At 37.0% G+C, this 21,090-nt stretch overlaps 1 protein-coding gene across 2 annotated transcripts; it reads right to left on the reverse strand.

Annotated features, from left to right (window-relative positions):
• Positions 1–339: 339 nt before the first annotated feature.
• LOC114478350 (macrophage mannose receptor 1-like) lies at positions 340–20,211 on the reverse strand. 2 transcript variants are annotated; one of them, XM_028471361.1, is made up of 6 exons: positions 20,091–20,211; positions 2,509–2,566; positions 2,025–2,432; positions 1,312–1,650; positions 1,146–1,240; positions 340–951 (listed from the first exon to the last, which is right to left on the reverse strand). In XM_028471361.1, exons 2-6 carry the CDS (start codon positions 2,543–2,545, stop codon positions 841–843), a joined length of 990 nt encoding a protein of 329 aa, XP_028327162.1. In that variant the 5' UTR covers positions 2,546–2,566; positions 20,091–20,211; the 3' UTR covers positions 340–840. The 2 variants fall into 2 exon arrangements, with proteins under 2 accessions (XP_028327162.1, XP_028327161.1); XM_028471360.1 differs by lacking the exon at positions 20,091–20,211 and adding an exon at positions 10,643–10,716.
• Between the last annotated feature and the right edge of the window lie 879 nt (positions 20,212–21,090).

Below are 21,090 nucleotides of genomic sequence, written 5' to 3' on the forward strand. Positions count from 1 at the left end.
TTTGAGAGCCAAAACTCATGAATATCAGCTGTTCTCTGTGAACTGGATGCTCTCTGTAGTAATTCTTTAGCTTACTGGAGATTTAAATATACAAATGTATCACAGAGATGTCATGCAAAACAGCAAGCTCAGTGTGAAAAGGTGTGATCATCTTTAAATAAAGGACAACAGGTCTAAACCAGCCACGTTTATTACAACTCTAAATCTAACAAAGTACATCATTCAATTATTACATTATATTACTAAAAAATACAAAGAGAGAAAACCACAAACAATCAAATAAACAAACCTTAGGAGCACAATCACGAGTGCTAATCACTCCTTAAATAGTGAGGGGAATCAGGAAGATGGGCTTCACCTGTGGGAGAACAGAAGGAGAACAGAGATCTACACATGCACTTCAAGACGTTCCATACACATGAAGGAACCATAGTCCACACACAGACACAGTAAACCAGGAGAAACAGTTACAACAAAATAAATCAGGAGCTGAAATCAAACATAAACAGATTCCTCAGAAAAGAACAATAAACCTATGAGAGCACAGAATCAACTGAACATAAAACATAAACACACCCACAGATCAAGACAAGATTGGATTTAATCAAAGGCAGCATCAAAGAGAAGTCTTCAGCTTTCATTTAAAGAAATTGTTTCAGATATGTAGAGCTTAAAATCTGAACGCTAAGAGATCCAAATGGTTCCTAAGCTAGCAGCAGAACAGTTCAGCTAATGATGCAATTAATCACAAGTTCATCACAGAAAAATCTTAAAATATTGTCTAGCTCTAAAATAAATGCAAATAAACTCAATGATGTCATCAGCTTCAGAAGAAAAGCTTCAGAGGTTGCAGTCATCAGTTGACAGTTCTTGATTTTCTTCCTTTGCAGGTTTCTTCTTCCATCTCAGTTTCAGTTCAGGCTGACCGTATTTCTGCAGCTGTGCAGTGAGCTGAAAATCAACAAAAAGGCGTAAAACATTGAGAATAAAAGAAAAGAAACATGTTCTCAGCAAACAGCAGATCATTTGAGCCTTTGACTTGTGTTTGGAGGAGACATGTGGGATGTAGGATCATTTCTACGTCTTTTCTGCAAATGGAATGTTCTGGTGTATCTTAATGATGAAAAGAGATGTTAAACATGAACCTGCTGGAGAATGTAGTCGCTGACGGCTGGATCAGAAAGGTCGGCGTCACTCTGTATCTTCATCCTCACCATCTGCATCTTGACTTCAGGAACATCTGATGACAAACCCAAAGTGTCATCACTGTCTGAGAACGCACACAAGTGTTTGAGATGTATTTAATCTTACCTTCATAGCAGATAAAGACAAACTTTTCAGTACATGCAGCGTTATACCAGAAATGTTCCTGTGTCTCAAAGACACAATGACCATCAGTGAGATATTCATCTGGTTGGTTAGTGTTCCAGTTTTTGAACGAGCTGCTGCTCCCATCAGACCAGCTCCACGGTTGTCGGTACAAGCCAAACCACGTAAAGTCAACTACACCTACTATCATGTCTGATTGTTCCTGAGCGTTCTCCACCATCGCCAGATCTTTGTGGTTGGCCCTGCAGTAAGACTGGGCGTCCTCCCATGAGGACTTAGTCATTTTTAAAGTGTAGATCTTCTGGCCTGGGGGGTTGGAATCTACAGGAGAGAAAGTAAAGATGATGTAACATAAGAGATAATTTTTTTTTTTGTATATGTTTAACAAAAGGATACATTTAAATCATAACCTTAATACATTTCTACATCCAACATGATCATCAAAACCAAGGAAAGAAAGTGGCTCCCTTTAAACAAACCCAAGAATCGAATTGGCCACCCCTTACAGACACAACCCTGGTTTGTAGTCGATCATCATGAGGCATTTGATTGGTTTGTCTGTGGCTAACCTCACCCACCACAAGACAACTGACCAACACATGTCAGTGATTTTTGTCTCTGTTTCTGTCCATGTATCTTTTTTGTAACGTTAAACTTGTTGTATTCTAAGAAATGTTTAGACAAAAGGTTTTTACCATCAAAACATATGAACTCTCTTATCTGACTGCAGGTGGCCTCAGTCCAATCCCCCGATACCATCACGAGAGAGCAATAACGTTGCTCACGAAAGCGTTTTGGTGAACCATCTTTCCAGTTACTGTAATTAGTAAAGCTTGGTTTTTCAGTTGCTGACCATCTCCAGGAGTTTGTGGCATTGCCAAAAGTTTCTTTCCAGGATTTGGGATCATCCCTCAAACCAATCCACGCTTGTGCTGAGGCCACGCTGGGTCTCTTTAACTTCTGGATGTCCTCCATGCTTTCAAAGGTTGCCAGGTCCTTGTATTTGTCTCTGCAGTAACTCTGGGCATCAGCCCAGCTCATCCTCATGTTCACATAGTGATATACACGATGGGGGACGGTAGAACTAAAGGTAAAGCCAAACCCTGAAAGCAGCACATGAAGAAATCAGTCACATTTAGCTCCAAAGGAACAAGATTTCTAAAGAAATCAGACTCTTACCAAGATGAATGAGCACCACAATCACTCTGTAGTCCATGTGTGATTCCTCTCTCTCACTCTGGGAAACAAACAATAGAAATTATTACTTCTGTGATTTTCATACGAGATGTTGTACTGCAGTAAAGGTGGACTTGTAATAAATGAAGGACTTTTATGATAAAGTACGTCTACATCAGGATGAGATGTGGTAGTTATTTTGGTAGTGGACCTGTTTTTTACTTTCTCTGGACGTCAGAACTGGCAGGAGGACTCAGTCCATATACCAGATTTTCTGTCATTAATGTTGCACCAGAGTCTACGTTGCTTTTCAAGACATTCATGGTTTATGTTTCTAATATTTTATTAAATCTTTGAAGCATGACATTCAACAAACAGTTCATTCACTATATTATTTTCTTTTTTTTTAACTGAATACAAAGAGAAAGCAAACAACAACCTGTTGGTATCCACCAAACAGGTTGTGTTCCAAATTGAACTAATGACTCATTTCAACCGTTTGCATAAGACAATAAGGGTTTCCAAACCTTCTCAAACTCTCTGAGCTTGTCTTTAAGAACAAATCTAATTTTTTGTGTTTGTCAGCTCAGTTAGCCACAGTTTTACTGTCAGCACTTCCTTCTTCTTCTTCTAGTGCAGCAGAATTAGCTTTTTAGCTGTAAGGAGCCCATAAGATAATAGATGTCTGTCAGCCATGCTCAACCTCCTTTGTTTATCTGATATTCTCAGAATAATTCATATTGGATCAGGGTTTATGTTTTCTTCTATTATATTTGAAATTGTTTCAGACAACCATCCAATTTATCCGGCCTTGCGGTCTCAAAGTTGCGGAGGTGTGTCCTCATATAAGTCCTGAACATGGATGGAATTAACAAATTACAAATACTCACGTTACTGTAATTAAGTAGGTTTTTGGGTACTTGTACTTTTATCAGTAGTTTTTTCAAGTGTGAAATTTTACTTATACTTGACTACAATTTACACCATGTAACCTACTTTGCTACTTTTAAAATAAAAAGTCGCCACTTAATATGCACACAATTTGAATTATTATTCAAATATTTTCTGAAATGTACGCTTGTTTGGCATCTCCCGGCCACCATACAGGCCGTCCAATCGCACTATATAATCTATGACGTAACGAAAAGACAACTCCACTGCAGCAGCAGGTACACATTTCAAAGCCAAAATGGAGTCAGAAGACTACACTTTCAACACTGAAAAGGAGGAAGAAGAGACGGAGGATGAGTGAGAGTGCCCATGTTTAGAGGGAAAAAAGGAGACAGCGTCCAGATGCAGTGCAAACTTTGTTTGACCCCTACGGTGATATCATCAGCTGACAAGACTTCAGCCTCGAATCTCAAAAAACACATTGCAGTAGGAGGTTTTACAGCTATACTTATATAATATTGCTTTTTTATTTTTCACTTGTGTTAAAACTCATTTAGTGCCACTGACGAGAAAACTCATCAATTGCGTTTTTTCACTGAAGTTGCTAGTATACACTGTGAGGGAGCTCTACTGTGAATATAAGACTTATCTGTTGATGAAGTGACCAACTGGTGCCCTGAAGGTGGCAGCAGCACACCTTTAGATGTGAGATTAGCCAGTGATGCTACCATTAGCTAAGGAGGGAGAAGCAGGGACGAGGGAGATTATGGCGCTATGAAGTGATATTGTGAAGTATCCAGCAGCTCACAGCACCACATACTAACACAGACCATGTGTGGACCTGAGTGGATTATCAATAATGTTGTGATCGTGAGATAAAACCATCAACTAATCAGGCCAAACGCAGGGCTACCAAGTTTCAGAAAATGACAAGAGTGAGACTTTAGTGACCTGATGAGTTGAAAAAAAAGTGTCCTTTTTTAACATGACTTTGTCCTGTTTTAACATTGATTTCTACCTTCAGAATGATGTCATCACCTCCATACCAGCAGCTCTCCCTGCACTGTGACCTCCTAATGCTAGTTTTAATTAACCAGAAATTAGAAATTAAAACTGATAAGAATTTTGACAAAATACATTTATTTTTCAATATTTCATTTGAACCATCTGTCCATCATTTATCTGGGGACATGTCTCATGTTGTAGGTGTTTATCACAGATGTTGATGATGACAGAGGCTCCCACTTAAAACACTGTGGCCCAAGGCAGTGCTACCTTTACCTCAGCTCTCCTTGTCTGCAACAGAAAGGACGTCATTAAAAAGATCATCATGTAAAAAACAATCAAACATCAAGTCATTTTTCATTGAATCAATGTCTATAGAAATACACTATTACATACACTAATAATCATAAGAACAGTTCAAATGAACATTAGATTAGACATTTGTTTCATTCACTATGTATTTATGATGATATAATCTACAAGTGTAATTCAGCTACTAGCAGTGTTCATAACACTGCTAGTAGCTGAATAAGTGTTTTAATTCATTTAAGCTAATGTCTAGCACAGACATACACACAAGTAGGAGTGGGCGATATGAGGAAAAAAATCATATCACAATTTTTTCATTGGAAAATCACAATCACATCAGGATTTTTTTTTTCATTCAAATCATTTAGACTGTTTTAAACTTTTTTTTTAGACTGTTTGTTTTTACCAATAAAACAAACCAATTCACCAACTTAAAATCATTGCCCTAAATGGAAAAAAGATTAAAAGATTATTTAAGACAAGGTCATTTTCAAATATTTTTTTAAATTGTATGTAAGTAATTTATCAAACTGGTTCTAAGTACAGTTAATGTCAAACAAAAGGTCTCACATGTTCTTATAGTCACAGTCTTTTTACTTTGTTTAACTAAAGTGGTGTAGCATTAGCATTAGCAACACTTGCTACATAACAAGGCAGCATATCAGTCTAGTGATTTCTATTAGTTATTGAGGTAACGTACACTCATATTAATAAAATCCTACTTTAAACAGTGTTTGAACGCCTCATTTCACACAGTTTAGACAATCATATCATTTACAAGATAAAACGTTACTGCTTTGGTTACATAAGGCCTGGGTGATATGGACAAATATTCATATCTATATATTTTTCCTCAAAATGACAATAGGTGATATAAACTATTTATTTTTTATCAATAGTTTTACAATAAAAACAATAATGGGTCAAAGTCAGTGGAGCCACAAAGACACTTTTATTAATCACTAGCAGCACAATAACTACATTTTGTGTCACTTTTGACTTTTTCCTTCATTAAGGCTGAAATGTGATTAAATTATGTAGTGTTGCTTTTTTCAGGGCAGCTCTGAGTTGTTGAAAGTAGTTTTTAAAGTAAAGAAGTGAAGGTGGTCGACTCGTCCTTTAAATCGTAGGAGCCAACCTTCCAGGAACTACAGTCCCTGTGCCACATGTGTTCCTGGCTGATGCTGCAATTTCCAGGTATACTGTATATCTAATGATGTTAAAAACGTCTTTGTATGTCAACTGTTAACACAATTGTTTTTTTTTCCCAACATGGTTCTCTCTTTCTATCTGTGCTGTGTATAACCTGAACATTGGCAAAGCATTATTTTTTTAATAGTATTCATAGAGTTGTATACTTATATATTGTGTTTTTTTATTTTTATTCTGCAATTTCCTTTCTTGCAACATATTTTTTCCCTTTTTCTGTCTGTACTGTGTACAAGCCCATGTATATATTCCTGTTTTTCTGCTGCTGAAACTCTGCAAATTCCCCCTTGTGGGATAAACAAAGGACATATAGTATCATCTCATTCTCATCTCATTGTATTAACAGTAAAAAACCTCAGCGATGCCCAGCAAATCTACAACTACCACCACTTACATGCCAGGAGGGTGATAGAGAACAGCTTCAACACAATGGCGAATCCTGGGACGACCAATGGAATCTCACCCACAGAAAACTGTGAAGGTTGTGAAGGCCTGTGAAGGCCTGCACATTTATTAAAGCAGCACAGATGCTGCCAACTCCCCAGGAACCAGTTCCATCCCTCCCAGATTCACAGACTCCTCTATACACACGGGGGTGATCCTGTGAGTGGAGGGCAGTGGTAGCAGGCCACAACAACTTGTTGGACATCTCAGCAAAGCACGAGCTAGCCAGGCTGCACTCTCAGCTCCAAATGATCTCAGGTCATTGTTCCTGACACCACAGGGACCTGTTCCCTGGCAGGAGAATGTAATCAGAAGGTACGCTGAACAGGAATGAAGATAATACAGGACTGCAGTGAATTTGAAATACAAAACTGTTTTTAATGCAACACACTGTAACAAAAGAAATAAAATATACTAAAAAAGAATTGCACTTCTTTGTGACCTCTATTCTATATTCTCATACAGCACTTGGTAGATTGTATGTTTGACTGCCTCAACTGTGTGTGCTGGGATGGATTCCAGCAACAACACAGCTAAACCTTGTGTGTGCTGTGTCCTTAATGGTGGCTCTGACTTTCTCAATATCTACTCATCTATTTTAAAGCAGGTCAGCATCTATCTTCTTCAACTCTGGTCCTGGAGACACTCCTTGAGGAACTCTTTTTACCTGAGCAGTACGGCAGAAGTGATCAGAATCAGAAAAAAACTTTATTTATCCCAGAGGAGTAATTAGGAAGGTACTGAGCTGCATTTAAATAAACAATGATAATACTAGAACAACACTAATAATAATTATTATACACACTATATATATATATATATATATATATATATATATATATATATATGTACAAGATATATATAATATAATAATGTTATCCAAATAATATACACACATGCAGAAAACAAGGGGGTTGTGATACAAGTATATGAGTCAGGCCACTTGCGGCCCTCGATTTAATTTATTGCAGCTCCCAAAGTAAATGTAGAAAATGACAGAAAAATACACAAAACATGTGCAAGATTACATTTTAAAAAATAGAATTACAACATTGCAGGAAAATACAGTAAAAGACCAGAGAAACACAGAAAATACTCCAAAAACACACAAAACTAATAGAAATTAACAAAATGATTGAAATGAACAATAATACACAAAATAACTCAGAAAAATATACAAAATTACAGAAAATAACAACAAAAGTACACCAAAAAACAAGAAAAACATGAACAACACTAACAAAAAAGCAAGACAGAAATACACAAAAATAATTACTCCAAAAACACATAATGACATAATGTACAAATACACAATACAACTCCAAAAAACATGTATTTTACAGGAAAAATACACAAAAGAACAGAAATGCACAAAATGCCTCACAATGAGCAAGACAACAACAAACATACACAGAATGAAATAAATACACAAAATGACAATAAAAACTCTTTGTTCTTTCCTGTATTAATGCTCAGATCACTCATTATTCTAAATGCTGACATTAATGTTGATCATGTGACCCTCTGATCAAACAAACGCATTTTTGTGGCCCTGCTCTGATAAAAGTTGTCCACCTCTGATATAAGTACAACATAAAAATCACTGGAGTTCAATAGGGAAAAATAAAAACACTTACCACCACTAAAAGTAGGAGACTGTGGTTCCACAAATGAGGAGATTGAGGACACATGAAGAGGCTGAAGGCAGCCATGATTGTCCGGGTAGTTAGAAAACTGTGGAGGCGCCCTACGCGGAAATGTTTCTGCATAGAGTGCCCACGCGGGGGGGCGTGGCTACAAAAATTACATCATTTGTACGTGCGGAGCCGTGCGGACCTCGCAGATGCGTCAAGCATAAAACAGCCTTGAGGTGTCAATAGAGACCAGCTCATCAAAACACGCCTTACGTTGCTTCTGATTGGTTTATTATTGTGTGATGCCTGCCATGGTTGGTTAAATTTAGGCACAAGGAGGAGGATTTAGTTACTCGAGCTACAGCAAGCCACGAGGGACAAAGTTTATTATCATAAAAAAACTAAGAAGAGTATTGAATGGGGAAATAGAAGCGTGGTGTGAGAATGTGTCAAATTGCGTGACTGTCACACTTAAAGTGTGAGGCTTGGCAGCTCTTCCAAATGGGTCATCTCTGTGTGTCGGGAGGAAGAATAGGTTACATCTGTGTGAATGACGAGCCAAAATGCTCTAAAATGGCTGTCACTGAATGAGTTAATGTTTTTAGTTTAGGTAAGCTATGTCTGCAAAGATATTATCACTGCTATGGATTAGCCTGATATTAAAATAAGGCGGAGCTAGCTAACGTGCATGGGTGTGTGCATGTATAATTGAGTTACAATTCTTTAAACTGTAACATTTTACCTTAATATTTAGACAACTACCGTCATGTCAATAAATGAAATCTTTAGTCATGTAGTACTCACAGGCATACATCCAGCAGGCCTATATTGTGTGCTAGAGCAGTGTTCTGCAACCTGCAGCTCTGGAACCTCATGTGACTCTTTTGCAATGGCTCCCTATAGCTTTAAAAAAATATTAAAACTATGAATTTTTATTTCTTACAGAGGGTATTAATGATAAATGACAATGACACAAAATAAAATCATGATATAACAATTTGTCACCCTAAAAATAAATTGCATTGTGAGACAACTCAGCCTAAAACATCTACAGACCATCAACTTTCCTTACACCTGTGGTTAACCTTAAGTTTGAAATCTCTGGTAAGATAACTAAACCAACAAAAAGACTATTCTAGAAGAAAATACAGATTTTAATTGTGTGTGTAAATCTTTCATTAACTGCCAATGTGTCAGCTTAAACTGCATGCTTGATATGTTGAAAATGAGCAATTAGTACGTGTTGACCGACATGATCATGTGTTATATAATTGAAGATATTTTTTGTAGCACTAGAAATACGTCAACTAAAAAAAACATTGAGAAGGTATTTTTTTTTTACTTTAATACAGGTGAGATTAGGCAAAATGTCTTTGAGAATAAAGGTTACAGACCCCTGCACTAGACTGATGTATCAGTTGATCAATATCATTGGCCTGATATTGATCTATCACAGTGACATGGGTCTTAATCAGTACTGCATTATATGTTTCCTGATATGATTATTTTTAACAGAACATAATATGGATTGTTTTTATTTGTTAGTTCTTTGTGTATTTCATCTATTTTCTTAATTTGATATAAAGGATGTTAAAATATTTAGATACTGATACATCAGTTGATAATCTTTTTACAGGTTACAGAATTTATAATGTTTACAGAAATAGATTTTTTGCAATGACCAATCAAATTTGGTTTATACTTGTAAATAAATACATCAATACATCTGCAAAGTTTAACCAAATACTGTTGGAAAGACGCCAAACTCCCCCAGCGAGGTATAGATCACCACCTTATAGATTCCCATTTCTCACCACGCAAGAAAACCAATATCGCTATTAGAGAGAACCAGTAGCTCTTAGTGACGTCACTCTTAGAAAAATCTTAGAATTCCTTGAATTTTAAGATTTTTCTTAGAATTTTCCCTTGTCAATAATTTGCTTTTCCTTCAGTTCCTATGACTGTGACATCTGCAATTTTTTCATCTATCTTTTCACAGATTTCTGCTTCTATCGCGATTATCACAGCATTTTCATTCCAACTACCTGTAGCTGTATCCCCGCCCCCACCTTCTGGCCAGTACATGGGCTCCGCTGGAGCCTTCTTCACCAACATCACCTTTGGGTTTATTTGCTTTCCATCAGTTTGTCATTCTTGGGTCTTAGAAGTAGGTTAACTTCATAAAACGTTGAGTTTTAGTGTAAAATAGTAATAAAGTATCCTTATTTTGTTAAAAATTTAGTTTTAAGTTGAAATTGGGGAGAGTTTTTAAAAGGTGTGTCCCACCCACTCATAGCTCCCCTAGCGGCCCACATTTATGGTATTTACAGAAAAAATGATGGTTCCAGATACAGTGGAGAATTCCACCCAGAAATGGTCAAAAATCCACCAAAATGTTTCCTAAATCACCTTCTACAGACACTCTAAACCAAATCTGGCAACACAACTACATCGTTAGTCCTTTTTCTCCATGTTTTTAAGTTTCTCACAACAATTTAAACAAAAAAAAAGTACGATTAAATATAGAGAAGAAAATATTGTAGCGATATTAGTGTAAAATGTTTTCTACCAGTTTCTGTCTGCAAGCCGTTTTCCTCTTATGTTGAAATTCCAGTTTAATAATAAAGTTTAAAGCATGAACTTACAGCAGCTGATAATAGTGTGAGGGTAGATGTTCCAGATGCTCAGTGTGAGAATGTCAGCTGTTCTCTGTGAGCTGGAAGCTCTCTGTAATGGTTCTTTAGGTGACTGGAGATTTAAATATTAAATATACAAATGTGTCTCAGTGATCTCATGTAAAACAGCAAACTCAGTGTGAAAAGGTGTGGTGATCTTTACATAAAGGACAACATGTATAAACCAGCCATGTTTAATACAACTCTACATCAGGGATGGGCAACTTTTATCACAGCAGGGCAACAAAATCGTGTTGTATCTGATCTGAGGGTCACATGATCAACATTAATGTCAGCATTATAATAAAGACCAATCTGAGCATTAACACAGTGAACAACAAAGGTTTTAGTTGGTTTTTGTTGTCGTTTTTGTATATTTTCATCTTTTTTTTCTGTGCTCTAGTGTTTTCTTTGTATGTTATTGTTGTTGTGTTCATTTCTTGTTCATTTCCAATTCAATTCAACTTTATTTATAAAGCGCAAAATACAACAAAGTCATTTCATGGCACTGAAGAAAATATAAAGTCCATAGTAAGAAACAGAAAACCCAACAAGATCCACATGAACAAGCATTTAGCGACAGTGGGAAGAAAAAACTCCCTCTTTTTATAGGAAGAAATCTTCATTAGAACCAGGTTCAGAGGTGGAGAACATCCACTTCTACTGGTTGGTTTAGTGAACAGAAGGACAAACAGAATAGGATAGAAGGATAGACCATCAGAGTGTTCCAGACTAGTTCTACTTTGAAGATAGAGACGATCAAGATCAATATTAAGAACAAAAATCACATCACTTTTTAGGACTGACAGATTGGAAGAGGAGGTTAGACTTTTAAAGAGATCAACAAAACATACACAAGTTGATTTAGGAAAGTAAAACACAACCTTCACTTAATGCAGCCCACAGGTCAGTATCCTGACCTTTTTCATTTCAGCTGTTCTAATATAAACAAGTGACCCACTTTAATTATTTAGTTTGATACGATTCTTGGCTAAGACAATGTAACAAAAACAATTATGGATCATAAATCATGACAGTAAATGATAACAGAAACAAATCCATTGCTGTTATTAATTGTTGCTTCGACTGCTTTACTGATGCATTAACCTCAGCTCATGTGTCACTTTAGAAATAGCCTGTGTACACTTTTACAGGTCATTGATAATTACCATGATCAATAAATGCAACAGTATGGATCACAATAGGGCTGCACGATTTTGACAAAAAAAATCTAATTGCGATTTTTCTGACAGATATTGCGATTAGTTTTTTTTAAAATATTTGTACATTTAAATGCACATGCATTTTATTTTCTTCCCAAAAAAATTTTGTTTTCCACATCACTTTTTTTAAATTCCATTTTTTTTTTAGAAATATCAATCATGTTTTTAAAATACTTAAAAAAGAATATATATTATATATATATAATGATGTCAAAAATAAAATAAGATACAATGAAAAGGAAGATAAAAGTTGTACTAAGGAAACAAAATAAATGCTAATATTTTAATTTAATTTAATTTTTAATTTTAATTACTTTATTAATCCCTGAAGGGAAATTATGTTACACTGTTATTTTTAGGGACATGCTTCTCACACACACATGCACAAACAGGACCTGTGAACATGCATCAATGGAGAGAAGTCACAGTGGGGCTGCTTCCACAATGAAGGGAGCACACCAGAGCAGTGTTGGGGTTTGATGCCTTGCTCAAGGGCACCTCGACAGTGCTCGAGAAGTGCCCTGGCACCTCTCCAGCTATCAGAACAACTTCTGTATTTTGGTCCGCATTGGGACTTGAATCGGCCACCCTCCGGTTTCCAACCCATGTCTCTACAGACTGAGCTATAAAGAAGAAAACTATAATTAAACAAAGATGTATGTCAAAAATAAACATGCAATTTCAAATTATGAGTAAGATACAATTAAAAGGTAGATATAAGTTGTACTAACTGCTCCTTTTTAATTATTCATGTCATAAAGATGTATGAGAACAGCATTAATATCACCCAATTTCAGGGATCAATGATTTACTGAATCTGAGCAGGTTTTATTGATTAGCAATAGTGAAAACCTCATCATTCAGTGTTAGAGCTCTGCAATAACTCACTCCATCTCTCCTGCTGGTAGTCTTCCTCCTCTTTATTTCCTCCTTTGTCTCCTTCAGGTCCTGCTTCTCACTGGCCTTGTAGGATTCAAAAGCCCTGTTGTAGTCTCCTAGTGAATGAGCACTATGACACAAATACTATGTTCATCCATCCATCCATCCATTGTCATACCCGCTTATTCCCGTTTAAGGGGGTCGCGGGGGTCTGCCGGTGCCAATATCCGGCTCTCATAGGGCGCTGGGCGGGGGTACACCCTGGACAGGGCCAGTCCATCACAGGGCAACACAGACACAGACAACCATTCACTCTCTCATTCACTCCTATGGGCAATTTAGAGACTCCAATCAACCTTACGGTCATGTTTTTGGATTGTGGGAGGAAGCCGGAGTACCCGGAGGAAGCCCACGCAGCACGGGGAGAACATGCAAACTCCACACAGAAAGGACCCAAGTCCACCCCAGGGCTTGAACCCAGGACCTTCTTGTTGTGTCATGTCATGAACTCTAAATGTATCACTTTAAGGCATCTCAAAAGGATAGTGATCAAACATTAGCAGGCAATTACCAATTCAGTCCCCAGATTAACTTGATCAGACTTATTGATAACTTGTGCTCCAATGTGGCTCAGCATCTTTAATGGCCCCTATCACAGCCTGGGTCAGCAAAATATGTTAAAAACAATCAAACAAACAAAAAATACTATTTTGTAATTTTCACAAACAGTGGCAATTCAGAGGGAAAGACAAAAAAAAAAAACACTTTTATGGGCACCAAATGAACGGAGCATGATGTTTCTTGACGTGCGCCAACCTTTGAGTTGATTGTGATTTATAAACAGAAACAGGCATGGGACGTACGTGCGCCCTCATTTATAAATTGTCAAAAAAAAAAATTTGTACGCACTTCTTGGTTTTTAGCGTACGCCAGCTGAAGTATGCTTAGCTAGACACACTTTTATAAATGAGGCCCCTGGTCTTTTGGATATATTTGATACAGAAGTCGAATCCCACACCGAGGTCCTAAAATCCATCAATAAGAGGCTGGGTGTGGTCAATTTACTGCACCAAGATTTTCAGGAAATGAAAACCAGCCTGGTATCTGCATACCAACAAATTCAGGACTTACAAAAAGTCAATCAAAATATCCATTTGGCTTTATCTGCGGTGACCTCGGAGGTAAAAGAACTGAAAAATGAAAACAAGCTTCTTAAAGAGACAGTCCTGGAAATCCAATCTCGCAGTATGCGAGACAACGTGATCTTCTCAGGCATCCCAGAAGCCACCAACGACGACCCGAAGGCTCTGCTGAAAAACTTCATGTCGTCTGCGCTTAAAATCCCGACAGAAACCGTGAAAAACATCACCTTTCACCGTGTCCATCTTCTCTTCCACGCAGAGGTAACCACCCACGCCCTATCATTGCCAAATTTGAACACTTTCAACAGAAAATCCAGGTTAAAAGTAAAGGTCGGGAACTTAAAGGTACACAGTTCAGCATGAATGATCAATTCCCTCAAGAAATGAATGAACGTCGAAAAACCCTATATCATATTTTCAAAGAAAACCGTCAGAGAGGTCGTAATTCCAAACTGGTCATAGACAAGCTTTACATTGATTGCCAACTATTTAGGGATTCTAACATCACCCCCTGGTTCTACTAAGAAAAATAAAATAAAATAAAATAAAAATTTAAAAAAAACAAAAACAAACAAACAAATAAAGAAAAAAGAAAAAAAACAACAGTTGATTAAGAGTTAATATTAAAAGGATAATTCTCCACTCATGGTGTAGTTAAGGTAGCACTATTTGAAAGGTAAAATGTGTGTATATCTCTGGTTATTTGGAGAGAGCAGACGTGTTTTCACTCGCTCCGATAACACGACCTTGGCTACAGGTGGCTTACAGCTGAACAGCCTGAAAAATTGGGCCCAAGACAAAAAAGAAAAATGTTTAAGAAACCACATGAAGGCCCTCCAGAACCTGATCCAGGTTTGGAAGAGGTCAAGGAGATGATACGCGAGGGTCTACGTAACCTCAAAGACAGTCTATCTGCCGAGATAAAGTTGTTGGAAAAGACGCTGGAAAAATCACTGGAAAACCTTCAAAGTGAAGCAAAGGTACAGCAGAATGAGAGGAATGCTGATGAGATAAAACTTTGAACGTGAGGGTTGAAGAGCTGGAACAAAAGGAAAGAGAGAAAAATGTCATCATCACAGGCCTAAAGATAATACCCAGGAGTTATGCGAGTGACGAAGAAACAAAATCGATTGAACAACAGGTCATTGACTACTTGGAGTCGAAGGACGTTGTCCTGAACCCTGACAACATCAACTCCTGCCATCTCCTGCCAAAGAGACACGATAACAGAGCTGTAAAAATAACCTTCACGAATGTGAAATTTAAAGGAGAACTACTGAAGCAAGGCAAAAAACTGAAGGAAACGAAGGTTTTTATTAATGAAAACTTGACAAAACAAAACGCAGCATTGCATAGAAGGCACGCCAAATAAAAAAAGGAGGAAAAATTCTAAAGACGTGGACGAAAAACTGCAGGATTTATATCACACAACTGGGAGAAGAAAACGGAAAACCAATATTCATCAAAACGATGGAAAACTTGGGAAAATACGAAGGATCCACCTGAACAACAACATTACTGATGGTAATCACGGAGATGGACCCAAATCTATATAAACACTGGAAACAAAACTGTGATTATTTCACTGACACTGAATTCAATGTGGAAACCAAAAGTAAAAAAGGTCTGTCATTTATTCATTTCAATTGCTAGGTGGTGGGGTGATTAAGGATTACATTACTACCTTGCTTATGAACTAAGACATAGTAATGTGTTTATACAAGAAAGGGTTAAATACAACAGCGGAAAAACCAACACTGCCAATAGAACTAACAACAGCTGGAATAACCTTGATGTAGAGACAAAACAAGCTGCAAACTAGTGTGTCCAAAAGAGACATTCCCGAGTGGTGACGTCATGGATGAAAAGGGAAAAACCTTTCGAACAACTTCGAAAGAAGATGAACTTTTCTTGAACTGGAGGAATGCAAACAACGTCTAGCAGGGAACAAGGCCGACATGAACAACAATAGAGAGGAGGAGGAATTAAAAAAAAAAAAAAAAAAAAAGACAACACTGACTACAGATGAGAATAAATCCTACACAATAAGGACTGTTCAGAACAACCTAAGAATGTTTGACCAGAGAGACATGTAAACCCATGTAAATTTTTGATGTACAAAACAGGGGACGGGACCTCGATAAGCAAACTGCTTCTCTTGTCTCTTTTTTCGGCATGTACAAAAAAAACAAAAAAAATGTAAAAAAAAAGTGAATGTAACCATGTCGGAAATAAACTGAATAAATAAATAAAAAAAAATAAAAATATAAATGTATGTGTGTGTATGTTTATCTATATTCAAAATGTATATATATATATATATATATATATATATATATATATATATACGTTTATATAAAATAATTGAAATAATTCAAAAGAGAAATAAAGCAAAATCATAGATATGTGTATATATACGTAAGTGGCTGTATGTGTGTGTGTGTGTGTGTGTGTGTGTGTGTGTGTGTGTGTGTGTGTGTGTGTGTGTGTGTGTGCGTGTGTATATATGCTTGCACAGATGTTGTAAACAAGTATTAGTGCGTACAATCTCACAGGACACTCTCTACCCCCATGTCAACTCTGTCTTCTCCAACCCATAACCTTTTTTTTTTCTTTCACATCCACTCAATACCCCCCCCCCCCCTTCCTACGCTTTATATAATAACCCCTTGCATGTTTTATTCTTTTGGTACTAGTTGTTGTTGTTGTATGTTTGTGATTCTCACTAACCTTTTCAACCCAGGCCCTTACCCTGTGGTGGTATCGCATGATAAGCATTTATTCTCTTTCTTTCTTGCATTGAAGTCTATCACGACACAGCTGTGCACAAATGCTCTCAGACTCTTGGTTATGCTCACATTCAAATGGACTAAACCGCACTCCTTTCCATGTCTCAGTTTACAGTAACATCTTGGAACGTGCGTGGCATTCGGTCGCAGGCTAAAAATATTAAGATATTTGATTATGTATCGAGATTAAATGCAGACATTGTTTTCTTTCAAGAAACTCACTTACTTAAATCAGAAGAAAAATCTCTGACAGACTCAAATTTTAACAAGATATATAATTCATGTTTCAATTCCAAACAAAGAGGAGTCTCTGTACTTTTCAACAAAAGGTTTCTCTTTAACATAATCAACTCCAACATAGACCCAGAGGGTAGATATATTATTATCAAAGTGGTAATCTATAATAAATGTTTCACATTTCTAAATCTCTATGCCCCCAATAACGACGACCCTGAATTCTTCCACAGAGGTTTTTCGGAGTTATCAGACCTTTCTGCAGACTCATCATTAATCATCGGAGGTGACTTCAATCTGACACTCAACACATCATTAGACAGATCCAGTAAGTGCCCGAATACAAAACCATCCAGATCTGCTAAAGTATTAATGAATTACATGGATGATCTTGGCACAGGAGATGTATGGAGACTATACAACCCAACTAAAAAAGAATATACCTTCTTCTCCCCCGTGCATAAATCCTTCTCCTCAATTGACTTATTTCTTTCAAACAATTCCATTGCACATAAGATTTCCTCTACAATACATCCTATGATTATTAGCGATCATGCCCCACATCCCTCACCCTGCAGTGTGACTCTAATCAGAAATTATCCTCTCTATTGCACTTTAATACTTTATTACTTAATGACAGTGAATTTGATAAAATGATAAGAAAAGAATGGGAGGACTTTCTACTGACAAACGATTCTCTGGAAGTGTCACCGTCCTTACTCTGGGAAACCGGCAAGGCTGTCATCAGAGGGAAGATTATATCATACTCTTCTTATAAGAAAAAACAGGAACAGATAGCAGAAAAAACGATTGAAGAAAAATTAAGAAACGTACGGAATAATACGCAGCTAACCCGTCTGAACTTTTATGGAAAAAACTCCAAAATACAAAACTCAATCTGGATATCATCTTATTTAAAAAAAACTGATTTTATTTTGCAGCAATTACGATACAAAAACTTTTACTACAATAATAAATCAGGCAAATATTTAGCAAATCAGCTTAAACACAACAAAGAAAACTATTTCATAGCAGCAATTTCTGAAAATTCAGGTTAAACTTACCCCAGGACATTAATAAGATTTTTCATGATTATTATCAACTCATCAAACTTAAACCCTGACCCTGAAGATATAAAAACCTTCCTCAATAACTTAAACCTACCACAGCTCACCATAGAGCAGAAAACCACCTTAGACTCACCATTAACCTTACAAGAACTACAAAATGCTTTGGATAGCATGTCAACAGGCAAAGCACCAGGTCCAGATGGGTTCCCTGCTGAATTCCTAAAACATTTCTGGTCAATGCTGGCTCCACTCTTTTTCAGAGTAGTAACAGAGATTAAAAATAAAGGTTGCGTGTTACCCTCAAGCTACCGTCCCATTTCACTTATTAACACAGACATAAAAATTATTTCCAAAGCACTCACTTCCAGGGTAGAGAAAAGCGAGCCCTCCACCTCTCAAACGAATCAACCTGGTGTTTTACAGCTTCCAGTGCATTCTGAATCAGCAGGAGTGTTGTTGTTAGTGTTTCCGTGGTGTTTTTCCGGGATTTCTCGAGCTCAGTTACCGGCATGGCTGTTGGAAGGAATACTCATCAACAAAAGAACGGAAAACACTAAAACCTAGACAAATCATTTAATTCTACACTCTTTAAGATTTTTTTCTTTGACCTGCTTATTGAAATGATCATGTCCAGTTATTTTCAAAATATTACTTTTGTCATCTGTTTACATCATACATGTTCATTCATTTCTATTCACCGGTGGGACCAAACTGCCAATTTTATCATTAAATGATGGTTTAATGAAAAAAAAAAAAAAAGATTAAAAGGTTTACAAAAAACTAACAAACTTTAAATCATAATTTTCCAAATTCCAGCCCACAGACTGTTAGGCAGTCAGGAGGGTTAAATTTGCTGCATCTTAAACAAAAGATGGAAAAATTGTCATTTCAAGAGAAAGAATATTTAAAAAAAAAAAAAAAATACAAAAATGGGCCAGAGATGAAGCAAAACAGCTGCTTTGAGTGTGAAAGGATTTTTCCATGAATTTGCAAACTTTGCATCATTTGCACAGCAGTGTGTAAGAAGAAAAGGCTGCTCTGATCAGGGCTGGTAGCATCCATCACATTAGTGGTTCTCAAACTTATTTAGCTCAAGTTCCCCCTTTCTCTTGTTTCAGAATCCTGTGAAAAAACAACTGTAGAGCATAATGATTTTGTGGCGTACAGGTTGCTATTTTTGTCCTTTAAAGTTGAGAGTGCAATGTGGCGGTGCGCTTTATGTCTGTATTTTGCAGTCAAAACAATGTGTCCAGTGAAGGCGGGCTTCAGGAATCAGAATATTACTGACAGCGCCCCCTACAGCAGAATGAATGAACTGTAACAGCCACTTTTATTTATATATAAAATTGTCACGGTTTGTGGATGGTGTGGACCAATGTTTCTCCTAATTTTTGTGTGTGTCATAATGTTACCAGCCAAGGTGGAAAAAAGCTGCACAACTTTGTTTTCACTATAAAAAGTTTAAATTCTCTGAATAAAATTCTGATCAATGAAAGAAGCTGCTGGACTTTTTGTGACAAATTGAACAAATACAGGTTTTATGAACACATGAATAGGAATTATGAAGAAGCTGATGTGTATATAAATATTATATACAATGTATCTATAATCACACCTCAGCTTTATTGTTCAGTTTCTCTTTCATTTTATTAATGAACCTGTTTTAATTTAGAACTGTGATGTTTTTTTCTCCTTTTTTGCTTTAAATATTGAGCCAGGTTAGAATTGGACTGTTTTTTCTGTCTTTTATCAATCAATCAATGACCTTTATTTTTACAGCCAAAGAAATATAAAACAAACATGTGAAAAACTGCTCAGCACCCAAAGGTGGGAGGATAAACATAATGAAATAGATTCACAGTAAAATCAATAATGTCACATTATAAACAGGCTATATCATTATTTATTAGGTGTGTAACAATACACAAAAATCACGGTTTGATACGTATTGAGGACACGGTCGGTTCATTTTACATTTTAACATTATACAGAATATGAAAATAAAGTATAAAAAAAAACCACTATACTGTTGTAAAGTGTTTTAGTGAGTCAGCATGTTCGTTGTGTTCCTGGAAACATACCTGATCTCAGTTGAACATTGTCGGCACACTGCCCTTGTTTAATCCACTGGTCTTTCTCCGTTGCAGTATTTCACCCGGAAACCGAAGTGTTCCCAAGCAGGAGACGTTAGCGACAGGGGAGGGTCCTCCAGATCTGGTTTCTCGCTGGCGTTAGCATGACGTACCAAGTAGTAACGAGCTGCACATGTAGCTGCAGGCGGAAGTAAACACACGCAACTTCTGTTCCATTCCAGGAACTCACCCTTGCACAACCCTGTACCCAAACCGAACGTCCTGTATCAAAACGGTTCAACACAAATACATGTATTGTTACACCCTTATTATTTATATTTATTATAGATGAGTGGTTCTCAACTTCAGGAGTCATCAGATGGATGGAGATCAGGTGTGCTTCCCTCCTCCTCATACACATCTGTCCTCCGCTCATCATTTACACTGCTGTCATTTCTTTAAATATATTAACTACACATTTCCTATGATTTATTTATATAGTTTAGCTTGTGTGGCCGCTAGATGGCAGTGCTGCACCTACAGACAGTTCCAACTTTACCAAAGAAGCTAAAAGCCAAATGTGTGTTTTGTAAGTGTTGGCAGCTATGTTTTACCTCTTTCCTCTCGTGCGCCAATGTAAACAACGCATTTCCGTGCCGCTCTCGCGATACTTCCGCGTCTTTTTTGTTGGTGTTTTAGAACGTTGGCTCCACAGTCAGGAAGCGGCAGAGGGGCATTATATAATCAAACAGTGTCAGCAGCTTCCTGTCTGGGCACTGTAACAACAGTGTTGTTTTTTGGTCTGAATTATGGATTTTAATTATTTATAAATTTAAACTTAAGCTGAACATCAAACCTGGTCGGTACCAAAATATGAAGTGGATCAGAACTGAGCAAGTATAAAAGCTCCGCCTCCCCTTTAAGGTTCTGCGCAACCGTTTAGTCGACCACACTTTAAGTCACAATATCTCAGTGAATAATGCATTTAGCTTAACTCAACCTGAATGAG

The sequence above is a fragment of the Gouania willdenowi genome, chromosome 16, assembly GCF_900634775.1.
Source record: "Gouania willdenowi chromosome 16, fGouWil2.1, whole genome shotgun sequence".
NCBI classification, from domain to species: domain Eukaryota; kingdom Metazoa; phylum Chordata; class Actinopteri; order Blenniiformes; family Gobiesocidae; genus Gouania; species Gouania willdenowi.

Excerpts from the sequence above, each read along its gene's own strand:
- LOC114478350 (XM_028471361.1), bottom strand. The coding sequence starts at position 2,545 with ATGGACTACAGAGTGATTGTGGTGCTCATTCATCTTG. Across the intron at positions 1,241-1,311 it reads TGTCTTTATCTGCTATGAAG|ATGTTCCTGAAGTCAAGATG; the intron begins GTAAGATTAAAT and ends GTTTGTCATCAG. Across the intron at positions 952-1,145 it reads GCGACTACATTCTCCAGCAG|CTCACTGCACAGCTGCAGAA; the intron begins GTTCATGTTTAA and ends GTTGATTTTCAG.